The sequence below is a fragment of the Equus przewalskii genome, chromosome 1 (assembly GCF_037783145.1).
Source record: "Equus przewalskii isolate Varuska chromosome 1, EquPr2, whole genome shotgun sequence".
NCBI classification, from domain to species: domain Eukaryota; kingdom Metazoa; phylum Chordata; class Mammalia; order Perissodactyla; family Equidae; genus Equus; species Equus przewalskii.
The window spans coordinates 96,239,443-96,259,675 of record NC_091831.1 but is presented as its reverse complement, the minus strand read 5'-3'; the positions used below and the strand labels follow the sequence as shown (position 1 = coordinate 96,259,675).

Sequence of the window (20,233 nt, the reverse complement as noted above, 5' to 3'; positions counted from 1 at the left end):
CTTTTGCTCTCATTTTTTCTCACTAACCCACTCCCTCCCACCCTTGCCCTCTTTTATTCTATATTTCTATTTTCCTGGAGTGTTTGGACCACAACTCCCGCACCATCATGGATTCACTTTTTCAATACGAAGTAGGACATTTATTTCCATGACTTTTTATGTGAGAAAGGCATTGGACTTTTTCTAGTCCTCTAGACCACATGATAGAGTCCATGCCTTTGATTCTGGCTGAATTAATATCTCATCCCAGTTCTTCCTCAGGCCAGGTAGATTTTATACATCAATATTTGTTGATTGAATTGAGAGATACAGGAACCCTTCCTCCTATCTGATTATCATACATCTTCTATGCCATGTATAGCTTTAAGATATTGAGAAAATGATCAAAATACCCAGGGTCTCTCTTTTCCTAATTGTAAAATAGGAATGATAATACCAGCTGCTAGATTTGTTTGTTTATATTTTAAGTGAAATGAGAGGAAATGCAAAGCCTGACACACAGTAGGTGATTAGCAATGTTCCTTTTTTTTCCTTTACCAATAGCACCTAGTGCTTCTCTCTGTACATGGGAAATTCTCCATTACTGGAGTTAACTGAAAACAAACAAACAAACAAATGCAGGAAAGTAATAAATTATATCCTTCCTCTTAAAAGTGTTGAAATCAGTGACAGACTTTGTGGTGATGTGAAGACCTTAGCAAATAGGAAGCATGAGGGAAGCATGCTAATTGTTCTGGGTGATGACCCTGAGATATTCATAGTGGACGTAATCTGTATGCCTTTAGGTGTTATGAGTTGTCTAATTGGCTGCTGGTGCCTGTTAGAGGGGGCACAGCATGCACACAGCCCTGCTCTTGAAGAAGGTGAACAGAAGGTCAAGGAGGAATAGCGCTGTATGAGCAACATGTCCAGATACTCCCATGGGATGCAACCATGCAGGGAATTCAGTTACTCTTTCTCCTCTGCAAAAGCCAAGATGCATCAGGGCTGTTTTTCATCACAGAGGCATTTGGTGGGGTTCAGCTTTTTCAGGAGTGAGAAGGGTGATAGGTAAGCTGGGGAGAACATGCTGGATAAGTGTGAGTGTCTGGAATTTAAAAAGTGTTCTCTTGCTTCTCAGTAGGCGGCTGCCTCTTGAGGTCTGGCATTCCCCCAAGTCTCGAGCATTACCTCAGCATTGAAAGAGAAAACAAGAGAGAATCCACAACGCTGCGTTTTAAGCAGCATCAACATCAAGTTACGCCACAGGCTGGGTTTTGCTTCCCCTGTTAGCATGTAGAATTATTTTGCACTGTGGAAAGCTGTCTTTTCCCAACCAAGAAAACAAACAAAACAAAAAAAGCAGAACTAATTAAGATCGGCATATCTCAATAAATATGCAAATGAAAAATCAAAACAAAGAAATTCTATTTATCACATCATAAAGTTGCAAATTGCTGTACGGGCTGGCTTGGAAGAATTGCAAAGAATGAGACTTCTTAATGGTTTTGCTTAGAAACTGTGTTTGAAAGCTGCATTTATGGGTTTATATTTGAAGATGAAGATGATGAACTTGGCAGGATAAATACGATTTTTGGCCTAGTCTCCAAATGCTATGGCGAGGAAAGGGGAATAAAAATTAAGTTGAGTAACCGCGTGTCAGGTTTTGTGCCACCAAATTTCCTTCCCTTTATGTCACTTCAAGAAGAAACCTAATAAGATCCCCATTTTACAGATGGAGACACAGAAGCTCAGAGAAGATAAATTCCTGTTGCTTACTTGATCTTTGAAGCCAGGATTCAAACCCCCCATTACTTGTCTGACTCCGAGTTTATATTTTGTTTCTCATTTACATTTTTCTCACTGCACCACGTAATTCTCCAACACCACCCAAAGTGACTTTTGAATTGTGTCTACAGTATATCAAAGCATCCAGGTGAAAAGGAGGAAATGAAATCAATTTTCAGATGTTTTCTCCATACATTTCCCACGTCTGGGTATTAAGGATCACCTTATCAATGGAAGCGCACTTTGATTTCTGAATAATGTTATTTCCTTTTATTTATATTTAATTTAAGTTGCATTTGGTGATTGTTTCTTATTGAATTCATCATTTTTGAAAAATAGAACGGAGAAAGGAAGAGCAAAAAGGAGAATAGCAGACACCATATTATTGCTGAAATTACTGTTACTCTGCCTCGTCATATGTATTTCTTCCTGTGGGAGCTGAATCTGTAAGATGCAGAGAGAGCAACTCCCGATGATATTGGCAGCTCTGTTTCAGAAGCTTGAGCCTGCCCTCTGCCAAGGAGAATGCTGCCTTTAGAAGGCTCTCCCTGGACGCCAGGGCTATACTTGCTGTTCTGGTTTGCTGGGCTAATATCAGAGCGAAACTCTTTATGAGGTTGGGTAATTACCTAGAATCAGCAAACAGCTAATGAGATGGGGTCAGTCTGGTACCTGTTAGATAACCCCACTGCCCTGGGCACAAGGGCAGTGCAAACAGCAGTCTTGCAACTAGCAGAAGGTCAACACACATAGAATTGCTTATTAACACTGATGCTGATATTAGACAACATAAGTAACACAGCAAAGAGACTCAGCAAACTAAGGGCTTGAATAAGTGAAAGAAAGGAGAGAAGCTTGCTACTGTTCTCAGGAACATTTCAAAGAAGAGGTGGGATGCAAGCTTTGCCTTCAAGATGGGAATGATTGGCAGGAGTGTCAAGGATAAATTTATTGCAATTTGCTAGACTTGAGCAATTTTGTTCGAAGGAAATAAGGTAATGGACTAAGTGGTGGTAGGATATATAGAGCAATCCTGACCTCTTGCCAAGGACACCTGCCACCAGAAGTTCATCTTTTGAATCCATCCCCTCCTCTGTCTTCCTTCCTCCTTCCTTCCTTCCTTCCATCATTCCTTCCTCTCTTCCTCCTTTCCTCCTCTCCCTCCCTCCCTTTTCTTTCTTTTTCTCTTTACTTTCTTTCCTTCTTTCCTCCCTTCCTTCCTTCCATCCTTCCTTCCTCTCTTCCTCCCTTCCTCCACTCCCTCTCTCCCTTTTCTTTCTTTTTCTCTTTACTTTCCTTCTTTCTTTCTCTACGTTTTTCCATTCTTTACTCCTCCAGCCTCTCTTTTATCTTTTTAGATTTCAAACATTTTAGTATTATTTTTCTCACTAAAATAGTCATTTTATGCCATATATATATATATATTTAGATACCCATGGAGGATTGCTCAGAGCACTTCAATATATACTTCAGTAGCTCTTTCAGTGATGGTCCATGTGTGGGAAAATGCATTTATTTCACCCTCATTCAAGAGAAATAAAGTTTTGTCTGGTTTTGTTTTTTGGTATGGAATTCTGCCTTGGGATATGTTTTCCCTCAGCATCTTCAAGACATTAATTCATTTTTTTCCTGACTAGCTTTAATATTTTTATTTCTTTTTAACCTTTTTACAATTTAACTCATCAATTTGGAATAATTTTAGATTTATAGAAAAGTTGCAAAGATATCGTGGAGAGTTCCCTTCATGTAATTTCCCCTATTTACTTATTTTTTAATGGGAAATCTGTTGATCTAAATGTCATGCATTTAAGAGTAATCTGTTTTTTCTCTCCCAGTTTCTTTAAGATCTGTCCTTTATTGGTGTCCATTCCTGATGTGTCTAATTATGAACTTCTTTTTTTCTTAACTTTTTCTTTTTTCTTTTTTTTAATTTTTATTTTTTTCAGATGTACATCATATTTCGAATTCTGTATACATTACATCATGTTCACCACCCGAACACTAACTATAGTGCATCCCCTCACATGTGAGCCTAATCCCCCTTTTCCCCTCCCCCCTCCCCCAATGGTAACCACCAGTCCAATTCTGCTTTCCAGAGTTTTCTTCAATTTAGGGACTATCTCCTTTCAAGTATTATCTTTTTGAAAATTGCCTCTTACCAATTTACTCTAAAATCTACTTCTAGATATCTTTCTTCTTGTTTATTAATCCCCTGTTTAACTGTGTCTTTTGTGCTATTTAACAATTCTGTTGAGATATTTACTGTATGTTTTTTTCTTTTAGAAAGACTTTGTTTAACTTTCAAATTTATCTTTTCCTTTTCAAAAGTATCTTCTTCTTTCATTATATTTCCAGAACTTATTCTAATTTCTTAATCGTTTAGAATAAGTAAACATACTTATTCTATAGTAGTTTCCAGACTGGCATATTATATCAAGTTTGTGGCTGTCTGTTTTTATTTCTGCTGATTCTTGCTCGAGGTAGATTATTTCCTCATGCGATCCCTAATCTGTCATTGCGGGAGCATCATCAGTGGGCTGTGTTCTTCACCCTCTCCTGGGGAGTTCCATATACCATATACCATATACCATATTCCATATGCCCTGGGTTTTGAAAAAATACCTGCATGGTAGTTTTATGCTTATTTCTAACAGGGACCTCAGGATTTTACCAATCAGAATCTCTGTTTGTTCTCACAGTATAATTTTTGGACCTCAAATTTTCTACATAATCTGTGTTTTCTTTATTTTGTAAACTTGTTTCCCATCTGGCAATTAGCTTTTCTAATTATTACATTATTAACATTACTTTCCTATATTTAAAACTCTATTTCTTGTTTTTATTTTTGAACTTAACGTATTGTCTATTGACTCCTGCTAAAAAAAGATTAAAAAATTATCCCAGTTTGCATTTCCACTCTCACTCACACATCCTTATTTGTATTAGTAATAGCATCATTTTTACATTGACAAGATAAAACATTTGCGTTCTGTCTTCTAAATGTCATTTCCAGATTGGCCTTAGTTATATATTTAACATAGTGCTGTGCTCATGAAAGTTTTTCTGACCATGCTTTCCTCATTTCTGAGATCTCCATTTTGGTTCATTTTTGAGTTGCCTGGACTTTCTCAAATAATGTCTTCCCCCAGCTCACGCCTGCTCCTTCCGAAGGAAAACAAATTGATTTTATATTTGTTGAGATCTTGCATATTTGATAGTCTTTTTTTGCAAAGCCTCTTGGATTTTTATGAAATATTTTGCCATGCATTCATTCTTTTTTTTGGTCTTTCCTGGAATTGGATATCCCCACCATCACCAGGAAGAACATTAAATCAGTCTGACATGCTCATGGCTTTAGAAGATTTATTTTTCTGCTTAGAAGGCTATATGCATTTTCCCCTTCATTTTTGAAGTTCAAACAACTAGAGTGGCTTGCACATTATCCAGCTCCAAACACACTGGCTGGCACAGAGAAGGCATACAGTGTTGCGTGATTGAATGGATGCTTGAATGAGCAAGGTCATAACTTGCTGTGAATTATTCAGTATGATTTTTAAAAATTTTTTTTATGCTTTTTGGTGAGGAAGATTGGCCCTGAGCTAACATCTGTTGCCAATCTTCTTTTTCTTTTTTTTTTTGCTCCTCAAATTCCAAGTACATAGTTGTATATCCTAGTTGTAAGTCCTTCTAGTTCTCTGTGGGATGCCAGCATGGCATGGCTTGATGAGTGCTGTGTAGGTCCACACCCAGGATCCTAGCCAGCAAACCCCAGGCTGCCCAAGTGGAGTGCGCAAACTTAACCACTATGCCATCAGCCCAACCCTGTTCAGTATGTTTTTCTTCCTGTTATACGTTATGTCATTTTGATCTGTGGATTCAAGTCTTTCTGTATTTGAGACTTTTTTCTATTATATCTTTGAATTATATATTTTTTCATTACATTGGTTCTTTCTTGTTTTGCCTTCATATCTATTACCTTCTTTGATAGATAGATAGATAGATAGATACACACACACACACATAGAGAGAGAGAGAGATCTTTGAATTCTTGTTTTTCTCCACTGTGTTCACTCTTTACTTTTTTCCATATCCATATTCATTATCTTTGATCTCTTGGATTTGTCCAATGTGTTTTCTATGAATTTTGCAACTCTGTCTTTCTTGTCACTGATTTTTTTTCAGTAGTTTCTACCCTAATTCTTACTGCTTCAAATGTGACTATGTTTCCATAATTTTTAATCATTCTTCCATTTTTTTCTTGAGCTATAGAAAATTTACTCTTTTTCTCTTTGATCTCCTAGTAGGGGCTGACTAAATATTTGATGAGTAAATAATTAAATGAAGGAAGGAATGAGGGTAAGCAAAATACCAAGAATAAAGCTTGCCTTGAGTTTTGTGATGTCCCCAGAATACATTTCTTTTGCTTGAATACATAGTATTTATATTCTCTGCTGTGCTATGCCAACTAACAGCTATCTGCAAATCTTGGTTTGTTCTCTTTCTTTCATCTGCCTCTCATGAATACACTTTATGTGAATTAGTTGGATATGTCATGGAAAAATGATCATTGCTTGGCCTTCCTTCAGTTCTGCCATGTGTACTCTACTGTGGTGATAAATTGTGTCCTGATGAGGATGTTTCTCACTTCTCCTAGCTTCCCCCCATGAAGCTAGACTTTCTTAGTGTGTGAGCTGCTTTTGCATTTTTATCAAAAGCCAATTGGTCTTACTTATGTAGATATATTTCTGGGTTCTCTGTTCTATTGATCTACGTATCCATCACTCTGCCAGACTATATAGTCTTGATTCGATTACTGCCTCTATATCATGTCTTGAAATTGAGTAGAGCAATTCCTACCACTTCATTTTTGTTTTCAAAATTGTTTTAGCTGTTTGTAGTTCCTTTGCCTTTCTGGGAGAGTTTTGGTATAATCTTGTCTAGATCAACAAAAATCTTTTTGGAATGTTGATAGGAATTGTGTTAAACTTGTATATCAATTTGAGAAAAAATTGACATCTTTATGGTCTTGAGTCTCCTAAGTTTTGTATGTTTCTCGATATATTTGAATCTTTGACTTCTGGCATCAGACTTTTTGTATTTTTTTTAGCATGCAAGTCTGGTATATGTCCTGTCCCATTAACACCTATGTATTTCATTTTTGTTTAATGATTATAACTGTTATGTTTATCTTCACTAATAGAAGTCCAGTAGATTTTTGTGTGTTGATCTTGTGAACTATGACCTCATAAACCTTACTTATAGTTCTAGGAGTTATTTTTTGTTTATTTGTTTTTGTACAGTCCCAAATAGAGATCGTTTTATTTCTTGCTTTCCTATATGTATTCCTTTTGTATTCTTTTCCTGTCTTACTGTTCTGTCTAGAACTTCCAGTACTTTCTTGAGTAGCAATAGTGAGAGTAGACATCTTTGACTTGTTCCTGATCATAGGAGAAAAACATTCACTCTTTCACTATTAAGTATAATATTAACGGTTGGTTTTTGTACATGTTTTTTATCTAGGCAAAGAAGTCTCTGTCTATTACTATCTTTTCTGAGAGTTTTTATCTTTAACGGGTATTGAGTTCTGTCAAATGTATTTTCTGCATAAATTTATATGATCATGTGATTTTTCTTCATTAGCCTGTTATTATACTGGATTACACTGTTGATTTTTGAATATTGAACCAGTCTGTCGTCCAGGGAATTAACTCCAATTGATCAAAGTGTATGATTGTTTTTATATAATGCTGAATTCAATTTGCTGATAGTTTGTTAAGGATGTTACATTTATATTCATGAGTTTTCTTTCTTTTTTTTTACTGCCTAGTTTTAGTATCAGGCTAACACTTGACTCATAAGATGAATGGGAAGTGTTCCTTCCTCTTTTATTGGAAGACATGGTGTAGAATTGGTGTTATTCATCTTTAATCATTTTTAGAATTCTCCAGTGAAAATATTTGGGCCTGAAAAGTTCTTTTTTGATAAGTTTTAAATTATGAATTCAACTTCCTTAACAGTTATTGGGCTATTTAAGTGATCTATTGCATATTGGGTAAATTGTGGTAGTTTTTTGCTTTTTGAGGGATTGGTACATATCATCTAACTTGTCAGATTTATATGTGTAAGAGTTTTTTGTGGCATCCCCTTATCCTTTTTATACCTATGGCATCTACAGTGATAGTACCCATTTTATTCCTCATAATTAGTGCCTTCTTTCTTTTTTTCTTTGTCAGAGTGTTTAAAGGTTGGTCAATTTTATAGATCTTTTCAAACAGTCAGCTCTTTGTTTCATTGATATTCTCTTTCATTTTTCTGTTTCAGTTACATTGGTTTCTGCTCTTATCTTTATTATTTCCTTTCTTCTACTTGCAGTGGGTTTATCTTGCTCTTATTTTTCTACTTTCTTGAGATGGTAATTTAGATTTCTGGTTTTAGACTTTTGATATGTTATATTTTCATTTTACTTCAGTTCAACATATATTTTTTCTTTCCCTTAAGACATCCTCTTTGACCTCCTGAATTGCTTAGAAATGTTTTATTTACTTTCCAAGTGTTTTGAAATGTTCCTTTTGTCTTTCTGTTTTTGATTTCTAGCTAAATACCATTAAGGTCAGAGAACACACTTTGCACAATTTCGATTCTTTTAAATTTGTTGAGGTTTATTTATGGCTCAAGATATCATCTGTTTTGGTATATATTCTAACTGCATTGGAAAGTAACATGTATTCTGCTGCTTTTGAGTGGAATATTCTATAAATATCAATAATTTGTCAATTGATTGTATTGTTGAGCTTCTCTATGTCTTTGCTGATTTTCTGTCTAATTGTTTACCAATCGTTGAGAAAGGAGCGTTGAAGTATTGATTTATAATTATAAACTTGTCATGTTCTCCTTTCAGTTCTATCAGTTTTTGCTTCACATAGTTTGCAGCTATGTCGTTTGGTGCATATGCATATAAGAGTGCTATGACTTCTTGATGTATTGACATTTTTATCATCATATCCCTCTATGTCCCTGGTTATTTTCTTTGCTCTGATGACCACTTTATCTGGTGTTAATATAGCCACACTTGCTTTCTTCTGATTAATGTTTTGATGATATTTCTTTTTCATCCTTTTACTTTCAGTCTGCCTATTTCGTTATATTTCAATTGAGGTATTATATAGACAGCATACAGTCTGGTCACTTTTTTTTAATCCACCCTGACAATTTCTTTTGTAATTGGTGTATATAGACAATTTACATTTAATGTTGTTGATAAGTTAGGGCTACCTTTTCCATTTTATTGTTTTTCTATTTGCTCTCTTGCCCTTTTTTTCATCTGTTTTGTTTTTCCTATCTCTTTGTGAATGGACATTTTTTAGAATTCATTTTGATTTATCTGTAGGATCTTGAGTGTATCTCTATGTATAATTCTTTTAGTGCTATAGATATTACATTATATACACATGACTTACTACAACCTACTGGTGTCACATTTTTACCAGTTCAAGCAAAGTGTAGAAGCTTACCTCCCTGTCCATTCCTTTACCCTCTCATTTGTTATGTAATTATTTTAAATATTTACATAATACAGTAAGAACCACATCATATAATTGCATAATTTTTGCTTCAACTGTCAAATGTAATTTTAATAACTCAAGTAAAAGAAAAATGTATTGTATTTATCTATATTTTCACTCTTTTGTTGTTCTTTCTTCTTCCTTATCTTCCCAAATCCCTCCTTTTATTATTTCAGTTCTGTTTAGAGGATTTCTTTTAGCCTTCTTTTTAAAGTAGGTCTGCTGGTAACAAATTCTTAAAATTTCATTTCCTATAAGAATGTCTTTATTTTCCCTTCATTCCTGAAGGAAATTTTTGCTGGTTTTAGAGTTCTAGATTGGTGGTGCTTTTCTTCTAATATTTGAAAAATGTGTTCCATTTTCTTGCAACTCCTGTGTTTTCTGGATGAGAACTGTGCTATCATTCAAATTATTTTTCCCTATAGTGTTGTTCCCCTAAAGTTTCTCTTTCACTGCTCTCAAGATTTTTAATTTGTCTTTACTTTTCAGAAAACTGGTTATGACTATCTTGATGTGGATTTCTTTGTGTTTATTTGTTTGGGGTTTGGTCAGCTTCCTGTATTTGTAGGTTTATGTCTTTTGCAAAGTTTAGGAAGTTTTCGGTCATTGCTTCTTTGAATACTTTTTCAGCTTCTCTTTCTTTTGGAACTCTGATGAAGTGAATGTTGGATTTTTTGTTATAGTCCCACAGGGTCTTGATATTCTGTTTATTGTTTTAATTAATTTTCACTCAGTTCAGATTGAGTAATTTCTCTTGTTCTATTTTCAAGTTCGTTGATTCTTTCCTCTGTTCCTTCCACGTTGCTGTTGAGCCCATCTATTGAATTTGTTTTTAGCATTTTCTATTTCTTAATTCTGAACTTTCCAATTGGTTCCTCTTTGTATCTTCTATTTATTTTCTGAAACTTTCTGTTTCTTTGCCATGTTTTATATTTCTGTTCTTATATTTCTCACCTTTATGATTTTATTTGATTCTTCTTTACATCTTCCATTTTTTTCTTTTTTGCTGAGATTTTCTATTTCTTTACTGAGACATTCTAATTTTTTTCATGTTTTCCCATAATTACTCAATATAGCATTTATATGATGTCTGCTTTAAAATCTTTGTTAGATAATTTAACACCTGTGTCACCTTGGTGTTGGCATCTATTGATTCTCCTGGTTCTTGGTATAGTGAGTAATTTTCTATTGAAACCTGGACATTTTGGGTATTATGCTATGAGACAATAGATTTAAATCTTCTGTTGGAACCGGTCTTCTCTGACAACACTCAAACAGGAGAAGGGACCCCTGTTACTGCTAGGTGGGAGTGAAAATCTAGGTTCCCCATTAGGCCCCAATGACACGAAGGGTGGTGCGGGCTCCTGTTACTGTTGGGCAGTCATGAGAGTTCCAGCTCCCCACTTTTCCTTCCCTAATACCACTCTGAATGGAAGCAGTCAGAGTACCTTGTTACTGCTCTCCACTGACACTGGTGGGGGATAGTCTTGTTACTAACAGTTGTGTGTGGAAGTCCAGGCTCCTCACATGGCCTCCACTGTTACTGATGGGGTAGGAGACCTCATTATTGTACATCAGGGTAGAAAGTTCTGGCTCCCTGTTCTGCCTTCCCTGATACCGTCTCAGCATGGGGAAAAGGAGGGGTTTTGGGGCACCTCATTCCAGTCTGGTGAAAGTAGATGTCTAGGCTCCTCACTGTTGTTGGCAGGATAGGGTGGGGCCACTGATTTTTCTGTGATGTTTGGCTGGCATAGAGCTACTATAGTTTAACATTTGTCTTTCTTCCTAGGATGCCCTTTTCCTCATCATTTGGCTAGAGAGAATAAACTCTTGTTAGACCTCTTTTTATTTGTACTAGTTAGCATTTCTAGGTTGTCGGCTTTTCCAGCTCCAAGTCCAGGCTATATGAGACAAAAAGAAAAGCTGGGGAACTCGCCACCATATTGGCCTTTAAGTCCCAAGGCTCTAATATTTGGTCTGACCCCTTCTCTCAATATTTCATCCACATTTCACAATTTTATTACGTTTGTTTTATATATCATAGTCAGTGTAAGTTATAAATAGCAAAAGAGAGAAATAGTTTTCCATCTGTCCGGAAGTGGAAGTTTCCAAATATGTGTTTTGATTCCTTAATTTACAGAATACTTACACTGCATTTGGGCAAATAAGTGAGAGACATAATTAAACTATTTCAGGCCTTCTTAATTTATATATATATATAATAATTTTATAATATATTATATTTATATTTTATTTATATATGAATGACAAAGGAAACCATTTTTGTTTGAAATCATTAAAACTGATATGATAATTATTGCTTAATTCGTATATAAAAATCCTTGAAAAAGATTCAGAGAGAAATTAATTCCCCAGAGGATGGTCCAAAATATAGATTTTTCTACATATATACCTGTTCTGTGTTCAATTTGGCAACTCTTTATATATATATATATATATGTAGATATATATGTATATCTACATATACATATATGTGTGTGTATATATATATGTAGATATACATATATATGTATATCTACTGTGTTCTCAGCACATTCTAGGTGTTCACAGGATAACATAAATATTAATCAGACAGAGACATGGGCCTTATTCACAATAAGACTATAAATATTATTAAGGATAAATACAAATAAAGTGAATACATGAAGATTAATACTTAGAGGAAGGACATTTCAATAAGAGATGGAGTTATCGAAACAGTCACTTGGCGGATATTAAAATGAACTTTTAAAAAATGATATATTTTGTTTGGTTGGATATTGAGGAATTGGAAAATCATTTCAGAGGTAGGAAATTGGTTGTAGGAACAAAGGCTTAGGAAAACATTCAGTCTGCAATATTTGAATGGTCAGGACAAGAACAGCCTCACAAGTTGACTGTGGTGGGAAAGGCTCATGTCTGTGAGTGACTGGAACAGACCCCACGGTGGAGGAAATCAGGGCCTTATCAGGGGAAGACTGACCTAGTTGTTACTCATAGACTCCCACCAATTGGACCCTTTAGGAACATCGCATTGATACTCACATTGCATTAATAAGCAAGGGCAAGCCGTTGCAAGTTGCTGAATTTGGAAATAGCATCATAAACATGATGTTTCAGAGAAATTATTAGTAGTGCCAGTTTTGGATGGTTTTGCAGCAGTTATTGCAGTAGCCCAAGTATGATTCAAGAAATCTCCATGCAGGCTCTCCTTCAACATCGTGTTTCGCCATCTTTAGCATCCACAGTGGAGCAGTGGAATGAAAATGTGTTGATTGCTTTTATTTTGTGAGACACTCTGCTAGATAGCATCCATGTATTTTCTCATTTAGTATTCACAGCAACACTTGAGGTATTTTATTGCCATTCTCTGAGATTAAGGAGTTTTCCAAGGTCTCATAGACAGAATTTAAACTCAAGCTTTTGGCATTGCACAGCATTGTCATCTCAGTACCTAGCATGGTGACAAGTGAGTCACAGGCATTCAGTGTTCTTGCTGACTTGATGTCGTGTTACGGCTGGGCATCTCTTACCTTCCCTTACTCAGCTCCTTTATCACCCACCATTCAGCCTGTAAAATATGGTGATGATTTAATGCTGTGGTGCTGTGGAAACAAGGTTCATATTTCTTCCTCTTCCTCTCCATTCGGGCAGTGTCCCACCAGACCTTCAGTTTAGGGTACTGAGGGCCTGAAGAGCGTGGAAGCAGCTCACATCAGTCAGTAGACAATTAAGAAACAGGCCTCAGATGCATTTCCGGAGCTCACATGTAACCACGCCGTTGATTATCCATTTTCATTGTTTATGGCGAGGGAGGTGGATGAACAGCTCTGCCTAATTTATGAAGTGCTTGCCTTCTATAAATCACAGAGTAGAAACCCAGCACGCTGCTAATCCTAATTGGTTAAGTCCTAAGTAGGGAGTGATTAAAAAGTCTTCAGGAAAGAAGGTACCTCATGCAAATAAGGGAGGCATACACTTACTTGGGAGGAAATTTTCCCTGCTCACAATACATGGTCAAGGTCTGGTGTCCACTCCTATTGCCTCCTTCTGTCTCTTGCTGGTCAACCCATGCTGATTTTTCCATTTGTGAATAAAATGGCGGGAGGTTGGGGAGATGATGAGGAAGCACAAATATAGTAGAAGAGCATGCCATGTCCCCACTTACTCTCTCCCTTATTAATTCCAACCTGGATTAATTTTCTAATTCCAATAAATCACTCATCACGATGAAGGAGCGCTATGCAATATGACTCACAGTGCTGTCAGTTAGAACGGGAAACATTAGGGATTTTGAGTCTTACCTATCCGGACTCCAGTCCCACTCTTTCCTGGGTGTAGATGACTTGGCATTCTCAGGTACTCAATGATGGCCTTCTCTAATTTTTCACTTCAAGTATAAAGGACGCTGAAGACGTTAAATGTATGAGGCTGCCCACGTCTTGTGATTGGAAATCTTCTGATTGGACTTAGAAATACAGACTCTGCTGGCAAAAGAAGAAGGAAACCCATAGATTTTATATGATTTCCTTCTTCCATCTCAAGGTAGTGGATGAGAACATATACAGAGTACGGTGCATGCAATACTTAAAGGAGCAGGGGCTCTTGAGATTAAAGCTCAGAGAAGATAACTCTTACCCCTCCTTTTCCAACCAGTTGTAAACATTCCTTCCTTTGAGTAACTTCTCTTTTTGTTTCCCCCTCGTTTCTCTCCATCTCTCTCTTTCTATTTCCCTTCCCCTCTGTATTTTTCCTCCCTCTCCCTTCCTTTCTGGGAACTCATGGCAGATGCAGCAGCAGCAGCAGCAGCATCACTTCAGAACTGGATGATGAGCCCGCCTGCCTAGAGGAGATTGATTACAGTACAGACAGCAGCTCAGACCAGGAAGGGAGCTTCTCCGAGCTGGACCGGCAGATCCAGGAGTGTGCCTTCAACAAGGAGGAGGGTGACGAAGAAGAGGAGGGGCCAGGACAGGGAAGAAAAGCCAGCCCATAACCCAGAGGTTCAAGAAGAGGTCTATGTCTCTAACCATTGGACTAGCAGCTGTGTTGTTTCTTTATCATCAGACACACATGATGTTAATGCAAAAAGCCAGCCCATGTGAGCTCAGCAACCCTATTTCCAAATTTTACTCTAGTTTCACTGTGCATAGAGACTGGCTACTTCACAGTTACATATATGTAGTTAGGTGGCCTTTGGAACCTATGCGAGCTGCCATGATGCATGAACGGAACATTCTTAAGATTACTGTGGATTCTATCAAGACCACGTTGAACTCTTCTCCTTTCCTGTGCTTCAAACTGGAGTAGACTGGAAGCAGAGGAGTTGGGCTTTTTTCTTTTCTTCTCAGCCAGAATTCTGAGTGGTTGCTTAAGTCATTCTACATACGAGTGTCATCACCCACTTAGGATAGCATCTGAGCTCCCCAGCCCAAACCATGTGCCCCACTGAGACTCCGAGGGTACTGGCAGTGTCTTTAGTTCCTGGGTGATTGAACATGAAAGGCTGTACAACAAAGACATTGTTAGTATCTTCCTTGGTCTGTTTTTACAGTATATATTTTGCAGATCCTGTATAGGCCAGGAGCTATTCTAGATTCCAAAGGAAGGGGCATGATGCTGAATAAGACATGGCCACTGGCCTTTACAAATTTTAAAGTCCTGTAAAGGATTTTATAGGATCCTCTGTATAAAGGCAGCAAGACATCGTGGAAAATTCATTCATTTCACACTCAGATAGATGTGGTTCATAGCCTGGATTGGCAGTTACTTGTTATGAGAACTTAGGCAAGTAATTAAATTTCCTCAAACCTCAGTATAATGCAGAGGAGCATATCTATAGCGTCAAGTTATTGTGAAGATGAAATGAGATAATAGGTAAAAGTATACAGTTTGGCACATGGTGGACACTCAATCATGTTGGCTTATTTTCCTCCATAACACAAGCAGAGCGTTCTATATAACAAACATTGGCTGGAGTCACATGGTTGGGGAATAAGCCTCTTCCTGGAGGGGATCTGGGAAAGAGGTCATATAAGCGCAGTGCCTAGGAGGTTGAAATAGCTTAGAACAAGTGAAAATGGAGTAAGGCCCTTCAGCATGCAGAGGGAAGCATGCAGCTTAGAGATTTGAATGATGAGGTGTACAGGGCCTATGCACAAAGGATGACGTGAGATGTGGAAGGTAGATTAGAATGGGAGATAAAATGAAGAAAATAAGTTAGATCAAATTGCATTTGTCCAGGTGCCATATGCGTTTGGTTAGGATTAGGTTTGGCTAGGAGACGTGGAAAGTCCAAAATAGCAGTAGCCTTTGTAAGATAGAAGTCTGTTTACCTTTCCTGTGGAATTCTAGATATGGGCAGGCCAGAGCTGGGATCACGAGTGCTTGGTGCCAGACACTTGGCTTCAGCAGTTTTCTAGCTCTGCTGTGGGTTGTTTCTACTCTTGGTTTAAGATGGCTGCTGAAGCAGCAGCCTTTGCATCTACATCCCACTCAGCAGTAAGAAGGACAGAAAAAGAACGTGTTTTCTGTATTTCAAAAAGCTATGCATAATGGTTCTGCTTAATCCCACCATCCAGAAAGTGGTCTTATGGCCACAGGTAGCGGCAAGGGAGGTTGGAAATGTAGTCTTTATTTGAGATGGGCCAGGCTAGAAATTTGAAATTCTAATACTAAGGGAAAAGGGAATAATGCATAGTGGGGATAAAATACCTGCCAAAGGGACTTTTCCTGATGTAACTACCACCACCAAGAGATTTTGGAAACAGAATAATTTCAGAGAAAACCCACAGTCTAAACTTCTAGACCAGCAGAAAGCCACAGAACAAAGCTTTGCCATAATTCAGCTGTGAGGCATACAAAACAGGCATGTGTGCTATGATTGGGGAGTGGATATTATTATTAGTAGTAGTATTGATAGTCCCGTCTTTTTCCAACTCTTTTCCAAATTCCTTTGCTACCGTTCAGAAATCACACATCCATCCTTTGTCTTAGAGCATTCGGACGTGTGAGGGAAATGGCAAAGACACTGAATTCAAATCTAAGCTGACAGCATCCCCACACTTCCCCCATCTTCAATCTTTTCACTCTTAAATGCAGGATAGCATAACACTTCTGTTTTTTCCTTGCTTTAAGGAGTCAAGAAGATTATATTCTTGAAAACGTAAATGCTGGGAGGGACAGAAATAATGCTAAGTCATCATCACCGATTGGCACCTCAGCTCCAATTAATTTATGGGATTAGCTTCTAGTCATCTAGCCTGTTTCTGAGAGAAAATGACCCCGATAGGTACATTTCTATGAGGCATGTTCAGGAAAAGCCAGGAACATGGACTATTTACTGATGCATCAATGTAACAAACATATATTAAGCACCTACGAGGTGGCATGCACTTTACTAAGATCAAAGGATGTAGAGAAAAAGACCCACTCTATACCCTTCAGTTATTCACAGTTAAGTGGGAGAGATGAACAATAGCATTTTATTTTAATACAGCAGAGTATGCTATTATGGAGCTGTGCAGAGGATAATATGGAATCACCTAATCTGGTGTAGGGGGCAGGGGGCGCATGGTGAGAAAAGTCTACCTAAAGAAGAGATAATTTAGGGAATTTTTGAAAGATGTGCAGGAGTTTCCAGGTTAAAAGGGGAGAAAAGGCATTCTAAGAAGTGGAAAAAGCTTATGCAAAGGCCCTGTGGTGGGGTTAGAGAGTAAAATGTTCAATATGACTGCTTTAAAAGATGTGCTTGTATGTGGGGAAAGGAGGAGAGTGACAAAAGATGAATTTGAAAAGATAGACGTCAATCACATCAAGCAACATTTAATGTGCCTTGATGAAAAGTTTTAACTTTATTCTGAATGTCCTGGGGGAGAAAAAGAATTTTCAGCCGAGGCATGCCCAGGACTGATGTCAACAGGTACTCATCAGCACCACTGCCCTACTTGTTGATGATTGATTCATTGATTGGCACCCTTACTATGCTGGTTGTTCAACAGTCATAGGAGCACCCTGGGCATGACGTTACCATATTGGAAGAGTAGCAGGTTTGTGGTGAGGTAGAGATAATAAGGACAATTTGGGGCCATGTTGAATGTTGGGGGTCTATGAGATGTCCAGCTAAAGAGGACTCATAGAAGCCAGAGGTACATCAGGAAAAGAAGTAGAAGAAGGAGAGATGTCCCAAGTGAGCTGGGGACCTGGGTAGAAGTCCTTAGCAACTGAACCCAGGTGCCAGTCAGCTGAGAAGGAAGTTCTTAGAGGAACGGGGGAGTGAGAGAAAGCGCAGACTTCCCATCCTTCTTGCTGGGACGAAAGACCATTCTGTGTCACACCACACCAGTCCTCAGGATGGGGCGGGGAGGGCTCATTCACAAGTCAACTCCAGAAAGTCATAGGATCAGCTCTTCCAGCCCAGCCACACGTGTCTCTTGCTGGCCACACCGCTGTAGTAAATTGTTCTGCGAAACGTGTTCTACGAAACTCAGAGCCAAATGAGATTACTCACGAATTCCAGGGAGTGGTAGGCACTGATGGGAAACAGATATGGTTCAAAGTGTGCAGAAAGGATGAGAGTTTAGAGAGGTGATGTGGGGGCCAGGCCATGTGCATCGCTGCCCTGTACCAGCTGTTGTGCTCTGCATGGCAGGGCTGGGACTGGGGTTTGGGGGGCCTGGAGGACCTCCAGTTTCCTGGGTCAGACTTGCACACCTTCTGTGATGGGCAGAGGTGGGAAGCTCACCTTTTCACCCTTAGGATAGTTCTACTGTGGCTAGAGAAGCACAGGCTTCTTGTGATCCCCTAGTGATCATGCTTCCATGAACCCCTAAGGGTGGAATCCACTGGCTGTTCATGACAATTCCCTGTGGCAAGACACTTTTCGGCTCTGTATTTCTTACAGGAGAAAGTCTGTAAGTTCTCAGCAGATCCCTTCGCAACCTGGCCCCAATCTCCTTTACAGACTCAAGCTCTGTCAATCTCCAATTGCTTCAATTTGCCATGGGACATAGCTACATTTTATCTCATCACACTTATGCATGTGTGTGAGCATGCACAAAAAATGTGTGCACACACACACACACACCACTTCTTGGGTCACACAGCTCCCTCAATGCCCTCTTTGATTTTTCAAACCTTTTCTCATTTTTCCTCTCTCTCTGATAAATATCTCCTATTACCTCACTTGGGGGTATCAAGACCCAGTACCACTATCACCTTTCTTCTGTAAAACCCTCCATAATCCCCCCAAGCCAAGTTATATAATCTCTCCTCTGTGCCCCTGTTTCACTATGTAGACATCCCTTTTATAGGAGGTTTGCCATTTGCAACTTTATTGGTGTGTTTTTTACAGCCCCACTCCCACCCGCCATTGGATGGAGAAGTCTAAGATGCATTGACCCACTATTATCTTTCTCGCTTTCCGTGTACCTAAAAGACTTCTTGACACACTGAAGATGCTAAAAATGTAGCTTATTTCCAGCCTCAAAGCTGGACAACCAACTTCTCAATGAAATCCCATATCTTTCCCTTAAATTCCTCCATTTTCCATCTCAGATCAGATTGTGTGTTATAGAAAGAGAAATTGGTTTCACTAAAAGGCATCTAGCACATGTCTAGCCCAGCCTCTCGAGCTGGTGGTTGCCATGGCAGGCTGCTCCCCACGTGAGGATAGCTTAACAAAGAGTGGGGTGGCCTTGTCCTTGCTTGTATTATGCCATTGTTTAGATAAAGTGATGAGACTAGAGGGACAGAGTCTGTAGAAGTCTCGGTGGCTGCCGTATTCATCCAGGTGCTCTGGACCGTAGGCTCACTTTGGTGAGAACTGGCACATGGTTCCATGTGCGTCATGCCAACTTGGCAGCTTGGGAGCTTCTTGCAATCCTTTCAGTGAGAATCCAAGAATCCCATCCATTGGCTCCAGTTTCTTCTGGGCCTCCAGTAAAAGGATTCAGAGCCACGAAGAAAATTTGAGCATAACCTGATCTTTGAGTTACAAGCTCGCATTGAGGGTTGCCAATACAGGTAAGATCTCATTATACCGCTAAGGGGAGAAGTTCTCATGCACAGCTTCCATTTCCCAGCCTGGACAACTGAGCTGTAGAGTGATTTCATCTTCCAAAAGAAACCTCTGCTCTCTGCCAAGAGAGGGAGCTTCCATAAAATGCCTGGCATAAGTCATCCTTGTTAGGGACTCAGGACAGTGGCCCGCAAGGTGGATCTGAACATTTGCATTCCCATTAGAGTGATGGATTCCTTTTGCTTTGCTGGTACAACCCCCTCCAGACCCCAAAAGGCTCCAGTCTTGGAACGACACACCAGTCAGTGTAGCCTGAGTGTACTCACTGTGAGAGCTTTTTTGGGCAAAAATAATTCATTAGGTCTGGATCCCACTGCTGTCTTCCCAACAGATGTCCTCTTTTGTTTGTTTTGCTGTTTGGCTCCATGAGTGCCCAACTGATTCTTGATAAAAAGTGTTTAGAAAAAAAGAGAGTGGTAAAAAGAAATTTTTAGATAAAAATGGATTGTATTATAGCCTTTCAGTGCCTAATAATAAAAAAAGATACAGTTGTATATAACTTAAAATCATCTATTACACACATTGCAACACAATGGAACTAAAATTGAGCTTGAGTTGTCCGCCACACACACACACACACACACACCTCACACACACACACACACCCCACACACATACACACACACAGGCAGGTCTAGGGCTTTAAGCAAGAACACAAAGAGAGTAAGGGGAGGTTTATCATTAGACACATGTTTATACATATAGCGGGTAGCTAGGTGACAATTTTACACCATGCTGTCACATAGAAATCAAGACAGAGTCCTTCTGGGTAGAAAGTGAGGCCCTTTCTCATCAGCATATGACATAAACTGGTCTTCTAGTGTGT

General features: G+C 38.6%; 1 protein-coding gene across 6 annotated transcripts in view; it reads left to right on the top strand.

Annotated features, from left to right (window-relative positions):
• Window positions 1–19,816, top strand: part of AGBL1 (AGBL carboxypeptidase 1) — a 754,053-nt gene extending 734,237 nt beyond the window's left edge. For 5 of the 6 annotated variants that reach the window (XM_070618166.1, XM_070618156.1, XM_070618162.1 and 2 more), the window contains one exon: window positions 14,118–19,816. In XM_070618166.1, coding sequence (XP_070474267.1) covers window positions 14,118–14,325 — 208 coding nt within the window. In that variant the 3' untranslated portion in view covers window positions 14,326–19,816. The remainder of the gene's footprint in view (window positions 1–14,117) is intronic. The other variant, XM_070618177.1, reaches the window with a different exon arrangement.
• Window positions 19,817–20,233: the final 417 nt, after the last annotated feature.